This window comes from Equus asinus, chromosome 23 (genome assembly GCF_041296235.1).
Source record: "Equus asinus isolate D_3611 breed Donkey chromosome 23, EquAss-T2T_v2, whole genome shotgun sequence".
Lineage (NCBI taxonomy): Eukaryota > Metazoa > Chordata > Mammalia > Perissodactyla > Equidae > Equus > Equus asinus.
The window spans coordinates 65,759,590-65,780,902 of record NC_091812.1 but is presented as its reverse complement, the minus strand read 5'-3'; the positions used below and the strand labels follow the sequence as shown (position 1 = coordinate 65,780,902).

Sequence of the window (21,313 nt, the reverse complement as noted above, 5' to 3'; positions counted from 1 at the left end):
GTCCCTGAGCTCCGAGGCTGCGCTCGCGGTAAGAGGCCGGCTGGCCTTGGTCTGGCCTGAGCCGGAGCCACTGCGACACGGCTGCACAGCCAGCTCTGCGGGGACCCCTGGCCCGAGCCCACGGGGACGACACTGGAGTACCCTGGAAAGGGAGGCACCCTCAGCCACAGCGGCAGGAACCAACACTTCCACAGAGCCCAGGCTTGAAAAGAAACTCGGCCTTTGGTTCCAGCACCTTCCGGGACTCGGGGCAGGGGACGGCCAGAGATGCTGCACTTGAACCGCCATTCACCGGCATGGAGAGCCACATGGGCTCGAGGCTCAGTCTGGGGGAAGGGCACCATACGCCTAGATTCGCATGTGTCATTGGGGTCCCTGATGTCAGCCTGCGAGCTGTGCCGGGACGGGCCCTCGGAGAGAAAGGACATGCTTGGGCCGCTAGGCCACCACAGCAGGCTGCCTCTAGGACCAGCAGGCTTCCTGGGGGCAGATGTAATACCACGTGGCTGAGAGGGTCTTTGAAGGGCCATCATTGGGTCCCTGAGGACCACCTCCTGCTTTCCTGGCTGAGAGGGTGGTGTGGGAGCGGGCCTTCAGGGAGACAGGAGGCTCCTTGGCCCCTGGGCTCCACCCCCCAGCTGTCTCCAGGGCGCCCACCTGTCACCCCGCTGCCTGCCGTCTCCCTCAAGGGGCCCAGCATACCACACCCGCCTCCAGGGGTGCAGGAGGCCCCCCTGAGGCGAGTGAGTGTGGTGTGTGACCATGTGGTGTGTGACTGTGTGGTGCATGTGTGTGGTGTGGTTTGTGGAGTGTGTATATGGGCATGTGTATGTGGCATATGGTATGTGGTACGTGTGATGTGTGTGTGAGGCGTTCTGTCTGTAGCCCTGGAGACGGGGCCCTCTGGGTGGCCCTCTGGTTGGCCCTCAGGGTGGCCTCGCTGACACTGCCTTGGGCGGCCCCCCTCCTGCTGGCACAGGCCACGTCAGGCTACCTGGAGAGGCCGGTGCTGCCTGGGGGTGCCTCCGAGCCTCGGGCTGTGGCCTCAGTGGAACAAGGGACGGTACCGGATGGGCAGCCGACTCAGAGAGAACACAGCGCGCACGAGGAGGGTGGGGTGGCCGGGCCTCAGTTTCCCTCCGTTTGCGCAGCCTGAGCCCCATGAGAAGCTGCTCCCCCTGCTCTCCAGGCTCTGCTACGCGGGCTCCTATGATCCCAGCTCCTCGGGCCCCGTCACCTCTCCGGCCAGGTTGCCAGACCACAGGAGACGGCCGTCGGCAGGAAGAAAGGTCTCTTGGCTTCTTGACGCCCCTCAGCAGCCCCGACGGCAGCACTGGCAGCGGGGCTGCGCTGGTGGCCAGGGTAGCTCTAAGTACCCTGCTTCTCCTGCCCCGAGTCCAGCACTGGCTTCTGTGGTCACTATGACTCGGGGCCTTACCTGACCTTGTCCCCACCCGCTGTCATCTCTGGAACTGAACCCTGCACTGCATTCCCCGTGTCTGAAACACCTGGAGTGGTGCTGCCCCGATCCAGCCTGTGGGTGCTGTCCCAGTCCCAGGGGCCGTGTGCACAAATGCGTGTGGATGCACACCCACCCAGCTAATGGGCCACACACCCCTGAGCAGCCCACATTTAAGCGCATATAGATCCTGACCCCATGCCAGCCTGGCCACAAGGCCTGCCTGGACCCCCAGCAAGGGCCCTGGGCCGTGGCATGGTCGTGTGACCAGCACTGGGCGTCCCCACTTTCCCAGTGACCAGGAGGCTCCAAGTGTGCCTGGGAGGCCACCGCCACCACCACAGGAGGGCCTAGGGGGCAGACGCAGGTTCTAAATGCCTGTCCCCAGGGAGACAGGCCAGCTGAGGAGCAGCACCTGGAGGCCCAACACCGGCCTGGCCCCTGGCACGGAGCAGCGACCGGGGCCACACGGACCCCCTTGAAGGTCTGGCTGCACAGCGCCCTGTTCTCAGGCAACTTCCCTGCCCACCACCCATGGCCCACCACCCACGGCCCACCAGGCCCACGGCAGAGCCACCGCGGTCACATGGGCTGGTTCCCAGCAACCCAGGCCAATCCCGGGACCATGAGCTGACTCGACAGAGGGATGGGCAACAGCTTAGCCCTCTGAGCAGCTTCTCAGTCTGTCTAAAATCTCAAAAAAAGAAGAGCACAGGAGGTGCTCGTCCTCCTCCTCAACTCCACTCCTCTGCTCCGGGCAGAGGATGCAGCCGGGGCACCAACCAGCACCTGGTTTCTCTTTGTAACTACCGATCAGCCACACACCGCCCACACCCGGGGGACCCAGGCACTGGGGCGCTGCCTGCAGCCCGTGTGCTCTGGAAACGTGTGTTTGGCTGACTCCTGATCCAGTACGATGTGACATGGGGCCAACGCCCCCAAGTCCCAGCTAGGGTTGCCCTAGACTCTCAATCTTTTTTGGGTTTAAACATCACAAAGCAAGAGACTGGCTCCCATTCTGGAGGCTTGAAGTTAATTTTTCCAATCTCCAAATGCCACGTCATCCCCAAATTGTTCGCAGACACAGAGGTAACCCTACACACCAGAACTGGTGAGCCGCCGCTGCGCCCAGCTGGCCGCCTGGGGTGTGGGAATCAAGGGTGACTGGCGCCTGGCCAGGCCCACGCGTGGCTGGCTTCCAGGCTCTGAAGGCAGAGCCGAGGACTTGCGACAGAGGCCACCCCGTGGCCCACAAAGCCTGACACCGCTAACGTCTGGCCCTCTGAGGAACAGCTGGTTAGCCCGCAGTCTGTAGGAAGTGAAAGGAAACTTCTGAGGGATGCAGCCAGGAAGGCGGTGCTTGAGGAGGAGGTCCACCCCCAGACCCCCCAACCCCGGACGGACGGTGCCCTGCTCACCTGTGGCCTGGCAGAAGAGGTGGAAGGTCCCCAGGGCATGCACGTGCTGGGCCTGGTCGCTGAGGAAGGGCGGCAGCAAGGTGACCCGCGGGTGGCTGTCAGGCCCTGAGCCCACGGCTGGCCAGGGGCTTCGGGGAGAGGAAGATGAGTCGGGGCCCAGACAGGACAGGGAGGAGGACCCCGGAGAAGGGAGGGGCAGAGGAGATGAGGCTGCGAGACAGAGGACAGAAAAGAAACAGGCACTGAGGCAGGAGTCGTCAGAACACGCTGCATGCAGAGAGCGGAGACCAAGCACGGGGGGAGAGAGGGGCCCAGCGCCGCCCGGGACGTGTGTGGGGCGTGGGGGACCCAGCCTGCCTGTCAGCCCCGCTCGGAGAGAGGGAGGCCATGTGGCCTCAGCAAAGCACATGCCCACATCAAGGATATAAGCTTCTCATTTATTTGATTACTTTTCAAATGTATACAATTCAAAGTAGAAAAATAAAAACAAAGTAAATCTTATAAAACACAAATGTTTACACCAAAGCATTTGAATCTGATCATGCTGGAAGACGACACCGTCCACATAGGCACACAAAAATCCAGAGTTTATTGCTCCTTGCCACGGAAAAAAGTCTCCTCTTGTGGGTTTCCAGAAAGGGGAGGTGGAGTGTGAAGTCCGTGATGGTGGACCTCACCGCCTGTCCGCACCTCGAGGACAGCGTCAGGCCCAGCAGGTCTGCGATGGTGGCGTCCGTGGGGGTGTGGTGGTCACAGGCCCATCTGTCCACTGCTGCCCAGTTCTCTTCCAGTTGTGGACGGCTGTTAGGCCAGGCAGAACATCTGGGCAGCACTGGGTACAAGATGGAAGCAAAGAGAAGGAGACCTTCGGATGACCAGAGAGTCTTGGCGAGCGCTCCATCTGTCTGGACAGGAGGTTTCCACCAGGGCCGTGGGCATCAGATGGTACGACGCTCGTGCCCCCGGCTCTGGGCCAGCCTGCGCACTGTCCCTCGCTCAGCCCTGCCCCGCGTCGTGGGCCAGTCCTCCACTGCCCTCGCGTCTTCGAAAAAGTTAAAACAAGAGAAAAAAAGTACAGAAAGAAACTCTCTCTGAAAATGATGCTTCCCTCAAGGAATAAAATTAAAAAAAAAAAAAGCAAGTGTGCTCAAGAGATGCTTTTGTCTACGTTTCTAAAAGCAGAAAGAATGTATTCAGCAAAAGTAAGTTTATCCCTGAGAATCGTAAGCAACATAAGCCATATCTTTCCCTAATATACAACAAAACCTAGAAGATGCACATCTTCTAAATATTAAAACATCTGCTTCAGTAATTCAAACAAATGGCCTAACACACCGACACAATTAAAGCAAAATCCTAAAAAATAACGTTGCAGAAGGAAAGGTCTGTGCCAATCTGGACGACAGGCGATAAGTTACCAATCTGATAAACTAAAACATCATTTCCAATCTGGAATTAAATTATCTTTCAGTGGCTGCTGGGAGAGGGGCACTCAAGAACAACTCCTCCTGGGCCAGGACCGTCCGCCAACTGCCCCACGGCCACCTGCAGGGATGGCCCGAGCTGCTCCGACCCACCGAGGGACGCCGCGGCACGACGCTCGCCGTTTTCCGAAAGGACAAAGAGAACCAAGTCACAAGCTCGACCCGAGAGAAAAGACACAGAAGACTGAGGTTGGCTGACGACGGGCTGCCTACGCACAGGACAGGCATTGGACGAGGCTACTGCACGGCGACACACGGACCTCCCTGAGCGGACCTCAGTCCCCATCCGCGTCTGAGTCGGCGAACTTCAGCTCACACTTGACGTCAAACGGCCTGTCCCTGACCGGCAGGTCGTCGATCCTCTGCGAGTCCTCCCTGTCGGTGGGCAACCTGCTGGCCATGGTGTCCTGCTCGGTCTCATAGCCAGTGTCCAGGGCCGGCTTGGGCTGCCCCCCGTTCTGCTGCGAGAAGCTGCCCTGCTCCACCAGCGTCTCCTTCGCGCTCGGCTCGCAGTCGGACAGGTCAGACACCGGCTGCTTCTTGGCGAGCAGCACGGCCGAGCGGAACTTCAGGCACTGCCCGGGCAGGTAGCCCTTGTAGCAGTTATAGGCGAAGAGGCAGAGACAGAGGACGAAGAAGAAGACAAAGAGCGACATGAGGAGGCGGTTGTCGCCGGACTTGAGATACACCGTCTTCTCTGAGTGGACCTCGGACACCACGCTGCTGACCGTCTTTGGTTTGCGGGACATGCTGGTGGGCACAGCGCTGGAGGATGGGATGATGGCACGGGGTGTAGTGGCCCGCACAGCTGGGGTCTGGGGAGAGGAGCCTTGGGTGGGCCCCGCTGACACTTTGGGGGTGATCCTACCACCCTCGGTCCGGACGGCCGGTGAGGTGAAGGGCACTGGGGTCCGAGGGACCACCTTGACCTCCAGCACGTGCTTGGCCATCACCTGCAAGACAGTCTTGTTCCTGACTCGCTCCTCCGACAGGCACCGGTACACCCCGCTGTCTCCCTCCGACAGGTTGAAGATGAGCAAGTTCTTCCTGCCCACCAGGCCATACTTGGGGCTCTCGGCCTTGAGCCCACTGTTCTGGAACTTCCACACCACCCGGGCCAGGTTGGACTTTTGGGAGCATTTGAGTTCTGCTGTGTCGCCGTGCTTGAAAAAATGCTGCCGGTAACTTTCTTTAATTTTATCTGGAACATCAAAATAAACGTGCACAGTGTCAACAACCCTGCTCGCTACGTAACTTCCTTTAAAAATAGATTAATAGGCACAAGAGGACACAAGAGTTTCACCCACTGGAGCAACATGGAATCTTCCAGAACAACTAAGGAAATAAAGACATGCGTGACCGAAAAGCAAAGATGAGCCCCAGATGGCAGCCCACGGGACAAAGAAATCGGAGGCAACTCTGAGCGGCAGAAATCCCATTTTGCACCCTGGTTTCCCAGGAGAAAACCCGCCAGGCCAGGGCAGTTGAGCAGCCAGCCACCCACTGTGCACTCCGGGGCGGCACCGAGTCAGACGCCGCACACTCCTGCTGGCCGCGACCGGGCACGCCAGCCTTTGGGTGGCCCTCGGCACCGTCCTCCTCAACTGTCTTAACTGATGACAGCTGTGGGGTCAGGGACGGGAGGGCAGGAGCCCAGGGCACGTCCACCTTCAGCTGGGATGTGCCTGATCTCCCGGCGGGCGTGGGGTCACCCGAGGGGAAGGGGGACTGATCCCTCCCATTCACAGAGTTCTGGATTTGTCTAAGGAGCCCAAGCTAAGCAGACGAGACCAGTGTCCCAAGAGTGGACGTCACAGCTTGGGAGGGACAGTGCTTTCCAGGAAACAAACACACTCTGTGTGGCTTCCAACATCCTTTTCTGCAACAAAAGGGACAGAGAAACATCACGGGGTCTGCCACGAGATACCTGACCTCTGCTCCGAGGAGAGAAAGAAAGAAAATGTGCACAATGCCACAACACCAAAGCACCGTGAAATGGTTACAAGACCCGGCCGTTCCTGAAGTGGGGGCAGCGAGAGGGAGCAACTCACCGGGGCAGACGGACGTGTCTCCACTCATCTCCTGAATGAGATCCCTGCAAGACAATGGAGCACGGATCACGCACATGCACACGCTTTCACTGCAGGGTGGGCGGGGGCCCCCGAGAGCGTCGCCTCCCCCCAACCCCGGGCCAGTACCTCCTGGGGCCGTCAGTCTCAGGTAGGGCCACACAGGCCGCAGTGGCTGGGCTCCAGGCGCAGTAAGGGTCCCGGGCAAGCACGCAGTCCACGCAGGTGTGAAGCTCTCCGCAAAACGCCAGGGGGGCCTGCACCACGCCCGAGCTGGAACCCGCATAGACAAACTTCCTGCCCTGTGGGTGTGAGACAGAGAACGGTGGGGATGGGCCCCAGGGGCTGCTTCTCCACTCACGGGGAGCGGGCACGAGCATCTTCCCCTGCGCCCTGGAGGGGGACAAGCCTCCCTCGCTCAGGACTGGAGCGAGCCAGGTCAGACCCAAGCCAAGTCTGCGCCACAGCACAGTCGCAACACAGGCAGGGCACCGTCTCCACACAGAACCCACACGCCAACTCTGAGCAGCCCTGGGCCTCTGTCTGTCACTTGCCCCATCCGCGTCCAGCATGTGTCTCTGCGCCTTCTTTGGGGGTGGAGCTATTTAGCCCAATTCCATGTGGAGAGAGACCACTACCCTGACACTCCCAGCTGTCCTCCCGGCCAGGGGCCAAAGGGCACAGCCTCCGACCCCAACCCTGTGCCCACCAGACGTGAGCTCTAGGATGTAGACAGCCTGTGTCACTGTCTGAATCCAGCTTGGGCCCAGAGGGAAGAGCGTGGAGAGGGAACAGAATACCGGTAGACAGAGTCAGAGAGGTGAGGAGCATTTGCTTATCACCCCTGCACATCTACAAGGGAGGAAGATACACCGGGAAACGGAGCCACGCTCAGCAGCAAAGAGCAAAGCAGCCTCCTCCTAGGGTCCCGGAAGGCTGGGGCAGGCGCCCCTCCCTCCACTGGCTCCCTTGGCAGAGAGCTGGTGCCCGGTGGTCAGCGCTGGGCGACTTCTTCACTGATAGCTGCAACGAGCTCTCCCGCAGACGTCCCCAGAAGTGCTGATGCAGAAGGGGTCGCGGGCAATCCGGGCACTGGGCGTTCACCCTCTCTGCCTGGGAGCCCCCGGCCCACCTTGACGTCCTAGAAAGACCTTTCTGCTAAATCCGACGCTTCCCAAGTTTACCCAGAAGTCAGTGTTTTAGACTCAGAGGACACAGCCTTCATCCACAGAGGACACATCCGGGATTAACTTCAGAGTCTGGCTGGGGCTCAAAGTCCCCGGGGTCAGTGCAGATCTCCTGGCCAGGGACGCATCGAAGGCCAGAGGTCGCAGACACACCGTGTGCGAGCACAGCCAAGAGAAAGGGAAGTCCCCCTCTGCAGTGGATTGAAACTGTGACAACAAGTGGCAGAGAACCAGGCGCAGGGGTGGCCTGTCCACGTCGGCGGAGACCTGAGCGGATGAGGCCACGTGCCCGCCGCATCCGTAAGGAGGGAGGGGAATGCTGTCCCAGATCACAGCCGAGCATCACGTGGCTCACAGAGGTGAGGAACAATTTCCGGGGGCGAAAGGCCAAGTGGGCCACTTCGAAGGGCCAGCAGGGCCACAGAAGGTCCCTAGTGAGGGTGCGGACACTCACGCAGAGCAGAACAGGCAGCCGGCGCTGCCGAGGGAGCCCTGCCTGACACCTCGCCAAGGAGGGCGGGCCCGGCCCACTGGCCCCCGTCCCTGTCCCTCAGGCCACGCAGCCCCCAGCCCTCGCTCCCTTAAGGGCTGGGCTGAGCGCACGTGAAGAAGTGACGGTGTCTTGCCGATTCCAATGAACAAATGTGGCAGGGAGGGGACAGAACAGCACACCGAAACAGGCTCAGGGATGGCTGCAGACAGGGCCGCTGGTGGACTCATTAGTCAGTGGGCAAGCGGGCCCCGGGTGACTGTGCGCCTCCAGACCCCCCACACACAAGCGTCAGCCACTGCAGGGTGGAACATACACACCCAAACTTGTCGACACTCCTCCTTCCAGGAGTGGGCTTAACCCACACACACACACCCGCCTTGGGGGCCAGACCACTGACCCCAGGGCGTGGGGACAGCGTGGATAAAGAAGTCAAGTAACTCAGAAGTCACGTTGATTCCATGTCCCCGAGACATGCCCCCCAAGGTCGTCTCCCAAAAACCCTGAACCCTGATCTAAACACGAGAAAACATCAGACACGCCCAAACCGAGGAGCATTCCCCAAAACCCCGACCAGTCTTCTCCAAAAGTGTCACGGCCACCAAGATGAGGACAGACAGGGGGCCATCCAAACCATAGGAGACCGAAGAGACCAGACGCCCGAGGCCTCATGGGGCCCTGAAGCCAAAAAGGACGTTGTGAGAACGTGAGCATCCGACGTCAGAGGTTGGTGAGGGCGCTGGGCCAGCGGAAGCCCTCGGCTTAGATGGGCACTGGGGGCAGGACCCACAAGGACTCCTTGCACTGTCACCCCGACTCTCCCAGGAGCCTAACACTATTTCAAAATAAAATATTTTAAAGAAGAAAAAAGCCCAACCTGACCAGGTGCCACCCAGCACTCGTGAGATTTGTTGAGAAGCATGTGCCTGGGCCCTCGCTGGTCCCCGCCCCCCGGGTGACTGTGCCCTCTGCTGCGGCACTGGGCTCAGGCTGTCATGTCTTGGTCTCTGTGCACACAGGCCGTGTCCAGCCTGCGGCAGGTGATTGGCAGACGTGGCCAGAGTTGAAGGAGCTACTGAAGCCCATGTTTACCCTCCTGTGCCAGGCAGGCTGGTCTCACCATTAAAGAGGGTCCCCGTGAAAACCAGACGGCCTGCTCCATGCGCTCAAAGACGACCACACAAAGCACGTCTGCCATGTAGTCCCCAAAGGACTGAAAGCAGGACGCAAAGAGATATTTGCACACCCACGTGCCTGGCAGCACTATTCACAGTAGCCTAGGGGAAGAAGCAACCCAAGTGTCCACTGATGGCTGAATGGATAAACCAAATGTGGTATATACATGCAATGGAATACTATTCAGCCCTGAAGGAACTCTGACACAGTATCACAACACGAATGAACCTTGAGGACATTATGCTAAATGAAACAAGCCAATCAAAAAAGGACAAATACTGTGTGATTCCTCTTATATGAGGTCCCTAGAGGGGTCAAATTCATGGAGACAGAAAGCAGAAGGGTGGGAGGGAGGTGACCGTGTAACACGAGTCTGGAGACCAGATCCAGCTCCCTAAGCCTAGGAGAAGCGGGAAGGAGGGATGCACGTGGGCGGCGGCTGCAAACACGCTGGACCCGGAGGCCTGTTCCCTCCTGCCCGGCTCTCGGGCTCAGTGACATCCGATGGGGGACCCTTCCTGCTGCCCACTGCTCGGGCCTGGGCCCTACAAGCTGGCCAGAGACCCCACCAGAACCAGCACAGGAAGGGGCCTCAGACTACCATGGGTCACACCAGAAACCCTGAGCAACAGAGTGATGCCCTCCTGCAAAGGGGCGCCGGGCCTGGGCCCTGAGCAGGGCTGCACAAACGGGGCGCAGGTGGAGGGGCCAAGTGGTGGGCCTGCAGCGAGGGGACCGCGACCCACAGCCACGCTTCCATTTCTGGCACTACGCCCGGCACGGCCAAGGCCCCAGAGCCTGTCAGCTCAGGGGTCACAGTGGGGGGACACGCACAAGGCCCCACTGGGGGACGCTACAAGGAGAAGTGAGGTCCTTACCACAGCCACAGGACTGGGCCGGGACCCTCCTCAGTCCATCATCCCCCAGGGTACAGATGGGGAAACTGAGGCACGACTGGCCTGTCCAGTCTTGTGCCATGGACCCAGGACTTGGATGAGGTGGCCTGGTGTCCAGCCTGCGCTCTGCTCTTCACTGCTTCACCTCAGCTGTCAATAGGGCGGCATATTCCCCACGGCCACCATGGACGTACGGCCGGAGACGGGCTGCAGCCCACGGCCCGGTGGTTGTACACAGCCCAACTAACAACGGGATTCATGTTTTTTAATGTCTGAGGAAAAACCAAAGAATGATATTTTGTGACATATGAAATTACACGAACTGCAAAGCTCAGTGTCCATCAACAAGGCTCTGCTGGGACACAGCCGGGCTCACTCCTTTACGCACGTCCACGGTCGCACTCACACTGCAATGGCAGAGACGGAGACGGGACAGCCCTCAGAGCCTCGGACTCACCCGTGGCCCTTTCTGGGGTGAGCCTGCCTACCCTGGTGCAGGAGGAAGCCCTGTCGAAGGGGAGGGGGCTTGGCAGATACAACGCATCATTTCTCAGAGTAGGAGTTGAGTGTGCTGACCGGTGAGCTGCGTCGCCAGCACACGGACCCGCTGATGGGGTCTCAGCCTCACCAGGTCAGGGTACAGGAATATTTTCACAGTCCAGGGCGCACCCCACAGCATCAGAAGTCGGCCCAGCAACTCAGTGAGGTTCTGCCGACTCTTAGGGGACAGTTCCATCTCCCCAGCTCACCATCCCTCTGCCCCAAATCGCACGGCTCACAGAAGGCCTTTCTCTAAGAGCCCGAAGGTTGGCTTGGCTGGGCCAGAAGGACGACAGGGCTGCCTGGCCCAGCCCCGGCCCCAGCCCGGGGATCCCGAGGCATGAGGTCCCCTGCCCAGGTGACTCTACCTTCTTGGAAGACAGCAGCAGAGTCTGGACCGGCTTGAGGTCTGGGAAGAGCTGCGTCTCCTCGATGATGTGGACGCTGCTCTTGAGGTTGACAGCTTTGTGCAGGGCACCCCGGTCTGGAAGGTCAAAGCAGAGGTCAGCGATGTGCCCAGAGGGGATGATGCTGGACTGTCAGACACAGCGGCCAGCAGTCACTCTCCTTCCTCTCAACTTGTTCCCTCAACAAGAGACTTAGAAACGGATGTTTTTGCATTAAAAATGAAAAATGAAAACCCACTGGCAAAATTAATCATCATAAACAAGAGATGTGGGTTATTCTCATTTTTCTATGAAAAATGAACTAGTGTTCCACCATGGACTCTAAGTAAGATCCTTCATCAGCACAGGGGACATGGTGCCATCAGATCAAACGAGAGACAGTTCCTGGGCTCTGCTGGCCTCTGGGGGTGCTGTCCCACCAGGGGTCCCAGGCAGGTGAGGGCAGAGCCTTCCACTTGCTCACAGGCACGGCTGGAAATCACCCGGGGCTGACCACAGGGCCCTGCCAGCTGCTGCTGTGCCTGGCCACGGTCCCCATGCCAGAAGCGCCTGCTTCAGAGTCCACAGCAAGTCAGGACAGGTCTTGAACCTGGCTGCTGGCGCAGGGAGGCGGGACGTGCTGTTTGTGGCTCTCGCCCGGCCTGCAGGACACCATGCGGGCTCCCTCTGCACCAGGCCAGACCCGCCAGACCTGAATTTCCAGATCTGAGCCAGGACCTGCATTTCTAACCAATGCCCCGGTGCTCTGATGGTCACAGAGATCTGTAGCCACACAGGCGTGGGGACTTCTCAGAAATCCTTCCATGCTCTAACAAACCACTGGGGTCAGCGGGGAGATGCTGGCTCCACGCAGACTTTTGATGCTCCTACCCACCTGTGCCGATAAACATGACGTCGTAGACGGCCCCATCCAGGGCCTGCGTCCTGTCCACCACGATCTGTGTGTAGTTCACGTCGCTTATGACCAGCTTGGGCCTGTTGTCTATCGGGGTCACGGAGTCGTCCATCAGAGGGTGGTCCTTGACAAACTGCAGGGTCTTGTCAGGCAGGTTGAGGGAGCTGGAGAAGTTGGCCGCCCGCGCTTCCCGGTTGATGCACTGCAGGAGCAGACCATCCCGTTAAGGCACACGGACAGCCCAGCCCATGCTTCGCACGGGAATGTGGGCTCCCACGAGGTGCAAAACTTGGGGACTCACAGTGGATTTTTGAAAAAGGGGAAAAACTGAGGCGACCTTCCCCGGGAATCTGAAGACACAGTTATAAAGCATGTAGGAAATGCAACTGTCTTTGTTTTGGTCAGGGAGGAAGACTAGCCCTGAGCTAACATCTGTTGCCAATCCTCCTCTTTTTGCTGGAGGAAGATTGTGGCTGAGCTAACATCTGTGCCCATCTTCCTCCACTTTACGTGGGATGCCACCACAGCATGGCTTGACAAGCGGTGCTAGGTCCAAGCCCAGGATCTGAACCTGCAAATCCCAGGCCTCCAAAGCCAAGTGTGCCAACCCAACCACTACGCCACCAGGCTAGCCCTGCAACGGTCATTTTACCCACAAGATATAATTGTGTTTCATGACACAGTCAGTGACATAATTGATCTGTTTATAAGCGAAAAGAAGTATCAAGCTTTGGAAATTAAAACATAAACACTTACATCCAAAAGCTCTCCCAGGAGAAGACTGGTAAAATCGCTAAGCACAGTCCAGTTCTAAACAGCATAAAGGGCAAGAGCCTGAAGGGTTCTTTTTCCTGTCCCAGCTCCTAACGTGTGTCACCCAAAATTTGTGACCCCAAGTGAACACATTTTACTTAATGACATGCACAGAAGGAGCGATGGCCAGTGTCAGCGAAGGAGGTGTGCCCCAGGAGGGGAGACAGGCCTGGGGTGAGTTCCAGAAAGCAGTCCACTCTCCCAGGTCACAGCCCCATCCATGGGTCATGCACACGCCCCAGGACACCAGCCACATAATGAACGGATGCAGCCAAATCAGCCTAGAAACCCACACTAATTTCCACATAAGTCACTATCTTTAGGAGAAAAAAATGTGACTCCTATTAATGAGTGGAGAGCAGAATTCCTCTCTTTGCCAAGAAATCGTTTCTCTACAGGAAACAGAAAATGAAACAGACCGTACTGTATTATGCAATGTTACTTCCACAAAATGCCCATGCCAGCCACTCCAGCCTCTGGTTGGGGAAGTATGTTGCAAGAGCTGTTACACAACATGCCAGTGAGAACACAGGACAAGGAGTGTGCCCATTGCCCTTCCCAGTCCCGGGGGATGCCCGCTCTCCAGGAAGACAACCCCAGGTCTGGAGCGGCACGTGGCCCTCACCAAAGCCGCCGGTCTGGCGCCCCGGGCCCTCCCGCAGCCCGGGCCCCACTCACCGCCCCGGGCCTCGGCGTGGGCACGGCCCCGTTGTAGCTCACCCACTTGGTGTGGGACTGCTCCACCGTGGCACTCTGCATGTACTTCCCACGGGAAAAGACCGCCTCGGCCGTGGACAGGTTGTAGGCGCACACGGCCGACAGCCCCATGTTGTTCCTGGGAGGAGGGGACAACGTGACTGCCGTGTGGAGGAAACACGGCCCGCCACCTGCCCGCCCGCCCTCCCCGGGCACTCACAGCTGTGGGGTGAAGACCCCGTAGAACACAGGCTCCTTCAGGTCCGGGGACCTGAGGACAAAGATGTCCTGCAGCACGTTGAAGATGAGGTTGCTCTCGGGTCTGGAGCAGATCAGCCTGGCCTTCAGGAAGGACGTCCACTTCTTCTGCAAGGTCCTGAGGCCGCCCAGGTCCCCCTGAAAGCCCAAAGACGTGCGTGGTAGGAGGGGACGCTCCCTTGTGAGCAGGTGGTAAATGAGGTACCAGGCCCAGAACGGCTCTGCCTGAAAGGAACCAGGCCAAGGCTGCAAGGAAAGCAGGCTGCACACCAGCCCGTGGCCGCGGCCCCCCTTCCACGCCAGCCCAGACCGAGGATCCAAACGCCAACCAACCAACATGCCTCCTCGATGGAGCCGCCCACCTGCGGCCAGACCCGCCACTGGATTCTGCATACACGCATCTCACGGCAGCAGATGCCCCTTGTGCACTTTCCTGCTTCAGCCCTTGGCCGAGTGCATCTCCAAACTCAGGACCATCTGTGAGGGACCCTGGAGCCAGGGGCTAGACGCCTTGGCTCCCCATCTCTCCCAGGCGATGCGTGTGGGTCTGGTCTCCCCTAAGACCTTCCTCCTGGAAGATGAGGTCTTCACTTCCTTCCCACCCCCCAGTCACCTGCTCAGTGCTTAGGACCTGCCAGGTTCTCCATAAACACGGCTTAGTGAGACAACCACCAAGAGATACATAAAACACACCCCGTACGACCTGCTCTGGGGAGAAACACGGAAACTCGGACATCTGGTGCAGAGGAACATAAAATGGAAGCGACCTTATTCATTCTGGACACAATGAAAATGCCCCCTTCCCTTCTTTACGTTGGGATGGTGGAACCCCAATTCCAACTGGATTTGGTTAACACAGTAAACAAAAACGAACTTCCTATAACCGGGGGTCGGGGTGGGGGGGGTTGGATGGAGGCATGTCTAAAGCAGACCACCTGAGGACAGGAAGCCCATCACCCATCACACATGGGCGCCAACGCTCCCTCGGCCCCCAGGGAGACCTCCAGGCCACCGTGCACCGCCGACCCCCTCCACACCAACGCCTGCGGCACAGGAGAAGATAGCAGTAGGTAAACTGACATTTCCAAGAAGCACAGAGCCTGGGCGAAGTGACCGACCCTCCAGACGTGCTATCGCCACTGCCGGGACCAAAGAACCTGGGGGAACGGCTCACCTTGCACACCCTCGCCACCCGGGGGATCATCAACTTGAAGATGAATTCGTACTCCACAGACACCTCCGTGAAGAAGAAGTAGACCCTGTCATCCTCGCCCTCGGCGCCGTCCGTGCTCTCCCGGATCACGTCAGAAAAGACGAAGCTGGGCTCTGCAGGAGGAGACCCCCGGTTACCCTCGCACACACAGAGGGGCCCAGGCACCTCCGTGCAAGGACGAGGGAGGGTGTGTATGCCATGCCCCGAAATCCAGGGTCCAGGGGTGATGACAGTGCCCACATTGCCCTCCTTGGGGTACAGACGTGCCCATGATGGGGGTTCTGAAGAATACCCTCCTGGTCCACCCCGAGAACCCAGGGCTGGGCCTCCCGACAGGCAAGCAGCCTGGGGGTCCCAGGGAGCCACATCCCACGGCACCTGGAGACCCCCAGAAGATGCGCATTTGCAGTCTCCCAGATCAGCCCCTCCGAGAGTCTAGGGCCCGCTGGCCAGTGCCCACAAGAAAAGCCTGATGTGAGCAGCCATGAGCCACCCACAGCGCAAGTCCAACACGGATGCTCAACGTCCAGAGGTAACAATATGACATCACACACCGATCTGACCAGCCTGAATTCACGGCTGGCCATCAGATTCTCATTGCGTGTGAGCCTCCCAGATCCACTTTCAGGAAGGGGCCAGAGCACCCTTAAAACAGGCTCTCTCAGCGGAGAAGAAAGTAGGCCGCCCCCAGATGCCGCCGTGCAGCTCCGGGCCGTTCTGCAGGCGCCCCCACCGCACAGGGCTAACAGAAGCTGCAGACGCCGCCCAGGAGGCTCAGCTGGAGCCAGCAAGAGGAGAAATCCAGCAGGGCTCCCCTGCCAGGAGGCAACCCAAGGGGGAACCCCCACCGTGACCCACCTGCTTCTTACCGTTAAGCCAAGGGATGGCGTACTCTGTCCTCAGAGGGCTGTGCGAAGAATTCCGGGAGATGATTGGCTCGCTTCCCAGGAAGTTATAGGATGTCCCGGAGTAGAGCTCTCCATCTGCAGTGGACCAGGAGGAAAGAGGAAAAGGGAGTCAATGCCAGCGCCAGGGACAGGTGCCCACCACCACGCTCTCCTTTACCACCTAATGCACGCCCCTTCTGGCATGTGGAGCAGCCACTGCCCAGTTCCTGAGCCTGTTTCCGGAGTCTTCCCTTTTGTTTCTCTGACAGGGGTAATTTTATGCTCCGGGGTCAGCTGTCTTTTGTGAGAGTTAAGGGCAAAAACTAACACCAGCGGGTAATTCCCACATCCCAGAAAATAAACATGACAGTGGGTAAACACGGGGCATGTGGCCCCCTCACCTCGGCGTGCAAGACTGTTACGAGGCAGCCGGTGGCTTGGTCACAAACCCCCCCAACAGGAACAACGACCCCACAGAACTGAATAACCCAGATGATTTGTACCAACGACGGATATAAAATGATCTATCTGTGGACCAGGGGAGTGCCTGGGTATCCCTGTGAACAATGAACTCAGCCCCTATCGGGGGCTCTGGATAGGCTCCCCTACCTTTTGTGAGGACGAACGAATATGGGAACGGGGCAGAGGGGGACTACGGAGCGGAGGAGGAACCGGGCGCCCTGTGCTGTGGCCTCAGCATGACAGCAGAGCTACCCCAGCGAGGAGGTCCAAGGACTGGACTCACCGACCATGACCGACGTGTAGCTTTGTGCCGGGTCAAAGGGACACCTTCCTTTGCCATCTTCATTTCTCCCCAGAAATTGAAAGGATGTTAAGTCCTACAATTGAACGGGAAGAAAGCGTATCATCCACTGTCTGCGTTTCGGCAGACAGTACACACATTGCCACCGCACCATTCGCTCTCACACACTCACTATCCGGGGGGACGGCGGGAGCGGTGCCTGTGTGGCCAGCCCTCAAGTCCCGGGTCTGGATACGGGCGCCGTGGACCCTTGCTTTGATGCCCCCTGAGGACCACGCAAGATCTGGAGCCTCAGTTTGCTCAGCTGTAAGAGAGAGATGGCAGTGCTGACGGGTCTCGGGGCATCAAGCCACCAGAGCAGACCAAACACAGGATATACCCGGGAAGCGACCAGAAGGCCATGTGCGCAATTTTTTTTTTTGAGGAAGATTAGCCCTGAGCTAACATCTGCTGCCAATCTCCTCTTTTTGCTGAGGAAGACTGGCTCTGAGCTAACATCCATGCCCACCTTCCTCCATTTTACAGGCGGGATGCTGCCACAGGATGGCTTGATAAGCAGTGTGCAGGTCTGCGCCCAGGATCTGAACCACCAAACCCTGGGCCACCCCAAAGAGGGATGTGCAAACTTAACTGCTGTGCCACCGGGCCAGCCCCTACTTGCAGAATTTTAACATCAACAGAGATGGCGTTCACAGCAGTGGAGACCAGACTATCCAGTAAACAGATGATGGGAAGAGCAGCAGAATCTCTTCTCATTCCCCCCAGCAGACCCAGTCCAGGCGGCTCAGTGGTGTGGATGTTGGAAATGGGACGATGCTGCATTAACTCGAAGTACAGGCAGCGACTTCCGTCTCGGGACAGTCTCTCTCCCGCTGACGAGATGGCCCCAACCCAGTCGGGACAACGCGGACAGAGCCACCATTCAAAGAACTGGAAAGCTCTTGTCCACAGAAAACAGGAGACAGAGTTCAATGAGAAGGGACAAACGGGGAAAATGCCTGCAAAATGACCAATGCAGTGCTGCGTCCCTGCGCATATGAGAAGCATCGGTAGCACAAGGGGTGAGGGAGCATCCCAGGAGGAAGATGAAAACGATCCCAAACAGCAAGTTAGAGAAGGAGAAACCCATCGGGGCAGCGGACGCGAGAAAGGATTCGTGGGCTGCGGAACCCAGGAAGCACGGCAATCAAGGTGGGAACCGTCCCCCCGGGCCAGCTGGGCAGCCCCGTGGGCCGGCGGACGAGATGGGAACCCCGTCACAAACACAGGAGCAGAGAGGGCTCCCGGGATGTGAACAGCGCCGGCTACATTTCTAACAGGCTGGGTAACACGATACGCGACTTCACCTCTTAGGTTAGGATTATGAATGGGGCGGCAGCGCACCCCGCCTGATGGGATTCCTGGATCCCATCTCCAGAGTCCGTCTGGGGGCCAGCGGGAAATCTGAGGGGCTGGAGATAGCACCAGGGAGTTACTGTAAATCTTCTTAGATAAAATGACAAACTTGGCGTTTTACAGGAAAACGTCATCATTCTTAGGCTCATGACGGCGTTTACAGGTCACGGTTCAGCACGGCCACACGTGTGCACAGAGACGTTCCCCATTGTGCCGTCTAGGAGGTCAGGATACACGCGTCTGACCAACTTTTCTGGCAGCTTGAAAACTTTTACTCAAAGTACTGGGAAAAATCATAGGTCAGATTTAAACAAAACAGACAATTCCTTTATCTCAACAACTGACATGTGTGTGGAATTAAAGTTTAAATTTCAGTGCTTTAAGCTTCTGATTAACTAGAGTTTAGCCAGGAAATCCTTTGATATGCAAAATGTTTCTAACAGGCCTTTGGATGCTTTTTTTCCCTTAAGCACAAAGAAACGAAGTCTGGCTTTGAGGACTGAGGATCTCAGCACCTGGGGGCACTCCCACCCCCATACTAACCTCTGTCACCTGCATCTGTGGGTACAGACAGCCCAGGAGACCCACGCTGCGTGTGGACCCCACCCGGGGGTCTGTGTGTGGATACAAGGACTCCTAAGCAAGCCCTTAATCCGCTCGTGCTCCGTCCTATCATCGATCTCTGACTCGAGGCTGGGAAAGGTTCTTTTAAGTCTCAGTTACTTTCCGCTTCTAGCAAACTAAGCTTCCCACTCCGGCACACCTGACACCCGACCGGCACACTGAACCAGGGGCAGTCACTAGAAAACGTGCCTCATTCTCAATCCTCACGTGCATTCAAACGGCCTTCTCCCTGTCTCTGTGGTTGTTATCAAACGCTCTCAGGTATCGGGAAAAAAGGAGTTCCTCTCCAAGAAACACTGCCGTCTTCCCTCTCTCCTTCCAGGTACGTGTCAGCGAGGGAATGGGGAGTGCCGGAGGGCGGTGTAGACCGGGGTCCCACTCCGAAGGACCCCAACGCGGTGAGATGCAACTGACACGGCTCAGGGAGAGTCCAGGCTGTGACGCAGGGGAGGGAGAGAGATGGGCCTGCTTCTAAAAGAGCTCAGCACACTCGTGTCGTGTTGTCGCCACTCAGAAGGGCAGGTCCCAGAACTGTGGATCAGGGCGCAACGTGCACCCAACAGCAGACAGCGGATGGAGACGCCCCAAGACCAGAGCGGCAGACACCCGTGCTAGCGAGCTCGGGCTGCCACACAGCACCCCGACGGGCAGCTTCGAGCACACATGTTCACTCCTCACAGCTCTGCGGGTGAAGTCTGAGACCAGGGTACCGGCACGGTCAGTCCAGGTGAGGAACCCCCTCCTGGCTTCCAGATGGCCGTCACCTTCTTGCTGTGTCCTCACATGGGGGAGAGAGAGCTCTGCTGTCTCCTCCTCTCCTTGTAAGGCCATCATCCCATCAGATCAGGACCCCAGCCTCATGACCTCAGGTAACCTTAATTACCGCCTCACAGGCCCCAGCTCCAAATATCGTCACTCAGGAGGATAAGGGCTTCAACACATGGACTTTGGGGGGACACAAACATTCAGTCCATAACATGCGTGAACCAAGAACACGCAATCGAGAAGCAGAAGTCCTGACTTTTCCACTTGACAGGACCTGTGTCACAGCCAGGCCACCCTCCCATGTGACAGGAGAGGCCAGATGCTGGATCACAGCACAGCGGGGCTCCTGTCTGTCAACAACACACTTCTCAGAAGGTCCTCCCACTGCCAGCTCCAAACCGCAGCCACACCCTCGGTCACAGTGCTTTACAGATCGGACACCAGGGCTCCAAGAAGTCATGAGCTGCCCCATCCCCACGCAGCTGGCAATCAGAAAATCCTACGTTTTGCCGAGTGGACACCACTGCATGCCACCTGGAGCCCCACTGTGCTCTAGCCACTGACCAGGGAGGTGCCACGGCCTTACCAGGTGGTCACAGGTCGGCTGGAACGCGTTGGTCCCGCACACGTAGAGGGCGGTGGCGCTGAGCGGCTGCAGCACCCGGATGTAGTTGAGACATTCTGTCTACAGGAGAGAAATGCACGGTCAGCACCATCCAGCTCCCAGCAGACGCCCCCCACGGTGTGAACCGTCCACCCCACTCCCTCAGAGCAGAGACCAGCAGAGCACAAGCCGACACCAGCTCGTCACAGCTCAGGACGCCAGCCCCGGCTGCATTCGCTGCCGGCCTCCCGTCTCCAGGCTCTGCAGCTCCGGGGGCTCTGCCCTGCCCAGGACGGCGGGAGCAGCGGCCGAGACCCAGCTCCGTCCGGACAAACTCAAATCTGCAGTGGGCCCGAGAACCTTCACCCCTGCAGCGTCCACAGGCCAGCTGGCAGGTGCCAAACAGATGTCACTTCAGTCACTAATTTATACTCTGAAAAGACGTGCTGACCAAAACCTCAAATCGGACTGGGACACAGAAAAAACGTGTTTACTCTCACTGAACACATAGACGGTTCGCGGCACTGCCAGAGGTGTACACTGGGCAAAAGCCCTCTGCCCGCCTCTTCTCTGGGGTCCCCCTCCACATTCCAATGCACAGACCTGGGGACAGCGTTTCTCGGGGGGGGGGGGCGTCTGGCCCGCCCCACTCAGGGGAGAGGCTGAACTAATGAGGGGCTCCGGCTTGGCTCCATGTCAGAAAGCCCCACAGGAAAACCAGATGCCACTTAAGAAGCCGCTCACTATTTCAGGCTGAAATGTACTGGATTATATGTGCTATTGTCTGAAGTCATCTCTGCTCAGGGGAGCTTTTTTGCTGTGACTGTTCTTAAACTGGCTGGAAGTAACTCATCCTCCCCCACGAGAACTGGGAGGGACCCCGTCCACTCCATGCCCTCCCCGGGGCCAGGCCAGCGCTCGCTCTAATTCGCTCTGAGCCAGCTCCCCCAGTGACGCCATCACAACACCTGCGCTTTCTCTCATCTCCTGCAGCAACTTCAGATCTAGTGACTTCAGTGACAGTGTTTAGCATTTTACTAAAAAAGTTTGGCAAAAAACGTTTTTTTAGGATTTTAAATTGTTTTGAAATAGCCAACCACCGCTGAAATTTCCCGTCACTCAGCTGTCTTGACCCACCGTCAGGAAAGACGGGGCTCTTATGCTCAGAGACCCCGATATTGGCCCGGCACCAGTTAGGGGTAGGGCAGCCCGGGGGTGGGGGCGACCCAGTGCTCCCAAGGCGGGTGGACACTTGGCCCAGTGCTCCCCGGATG

At 58.2% G+C, this 21,313-nt stretch overlaps 1 protein-coding gene across 25 annotated transcripts in view; it reads right to left on the bottom strand.

Annotated features, from left to right (window-relative positions):
• Window positions 1–21,313, bottom strand: part of SEMA4D (semaphorin 4D) — a 112,953-nt gene that overhangs the window by 10,486 nt on the left and 81,154 nt on the right. For 8 of the 25 annotated variants that reach the window (XM_070495881.1, XM_070495885.1, XM_070495882.1 and 5 more), the window contains 11 exons: window positions 20,022–20,120; window positions 16,634–16,727; window positions 15,871–15,984; window positions 14,963–15,114; window positions 13,751–13,926; window positions 13,513–13,669; window positions 12,001–12,223; window positions 11,088–11,203; window positions 6,560–6,732; window positions 6,413–6,456; window positions 2,878–3,087 (listed from right to left, as the gene is read on the bottom strand). In XM_070495881.1, coding sequence (XP_070351982.1) covers window positions 2,878–3,087; window positions 6,413–6,456; window positions 6,560–6,732; window positions 11,088–11,203; window positions 12,001–12,223; window positions 13,513–13,669; window positions 13,751–13,926; window positions 14,963–15,114; window positions 15,871–15,984; window positions 16,634–16,727; window positions 20,022–20,120 — 1,558 coding nt within the window. Of the gene's footprint in view, window positions 1–2,877; window positions 3,088–3,293; window positions 5,563–6,412; window positions 6,457–6,559; window positions 6,733–11,087; window positions 11,204–12,000; window positions 12,224–13,512; window positions 13,670–13,750; window positions 14,014–14,962; window positions 15,115–15,870; window positions 15,985–16,633; window positions 16,728–20,021; window positions 20,121–21,313 lie in introns of those variants that run through there. The other 17 variants (XM_044756833.2, XM_070495876.1, XM_070495875.1 and 14 more) reach the window with 3 other exon arrangements.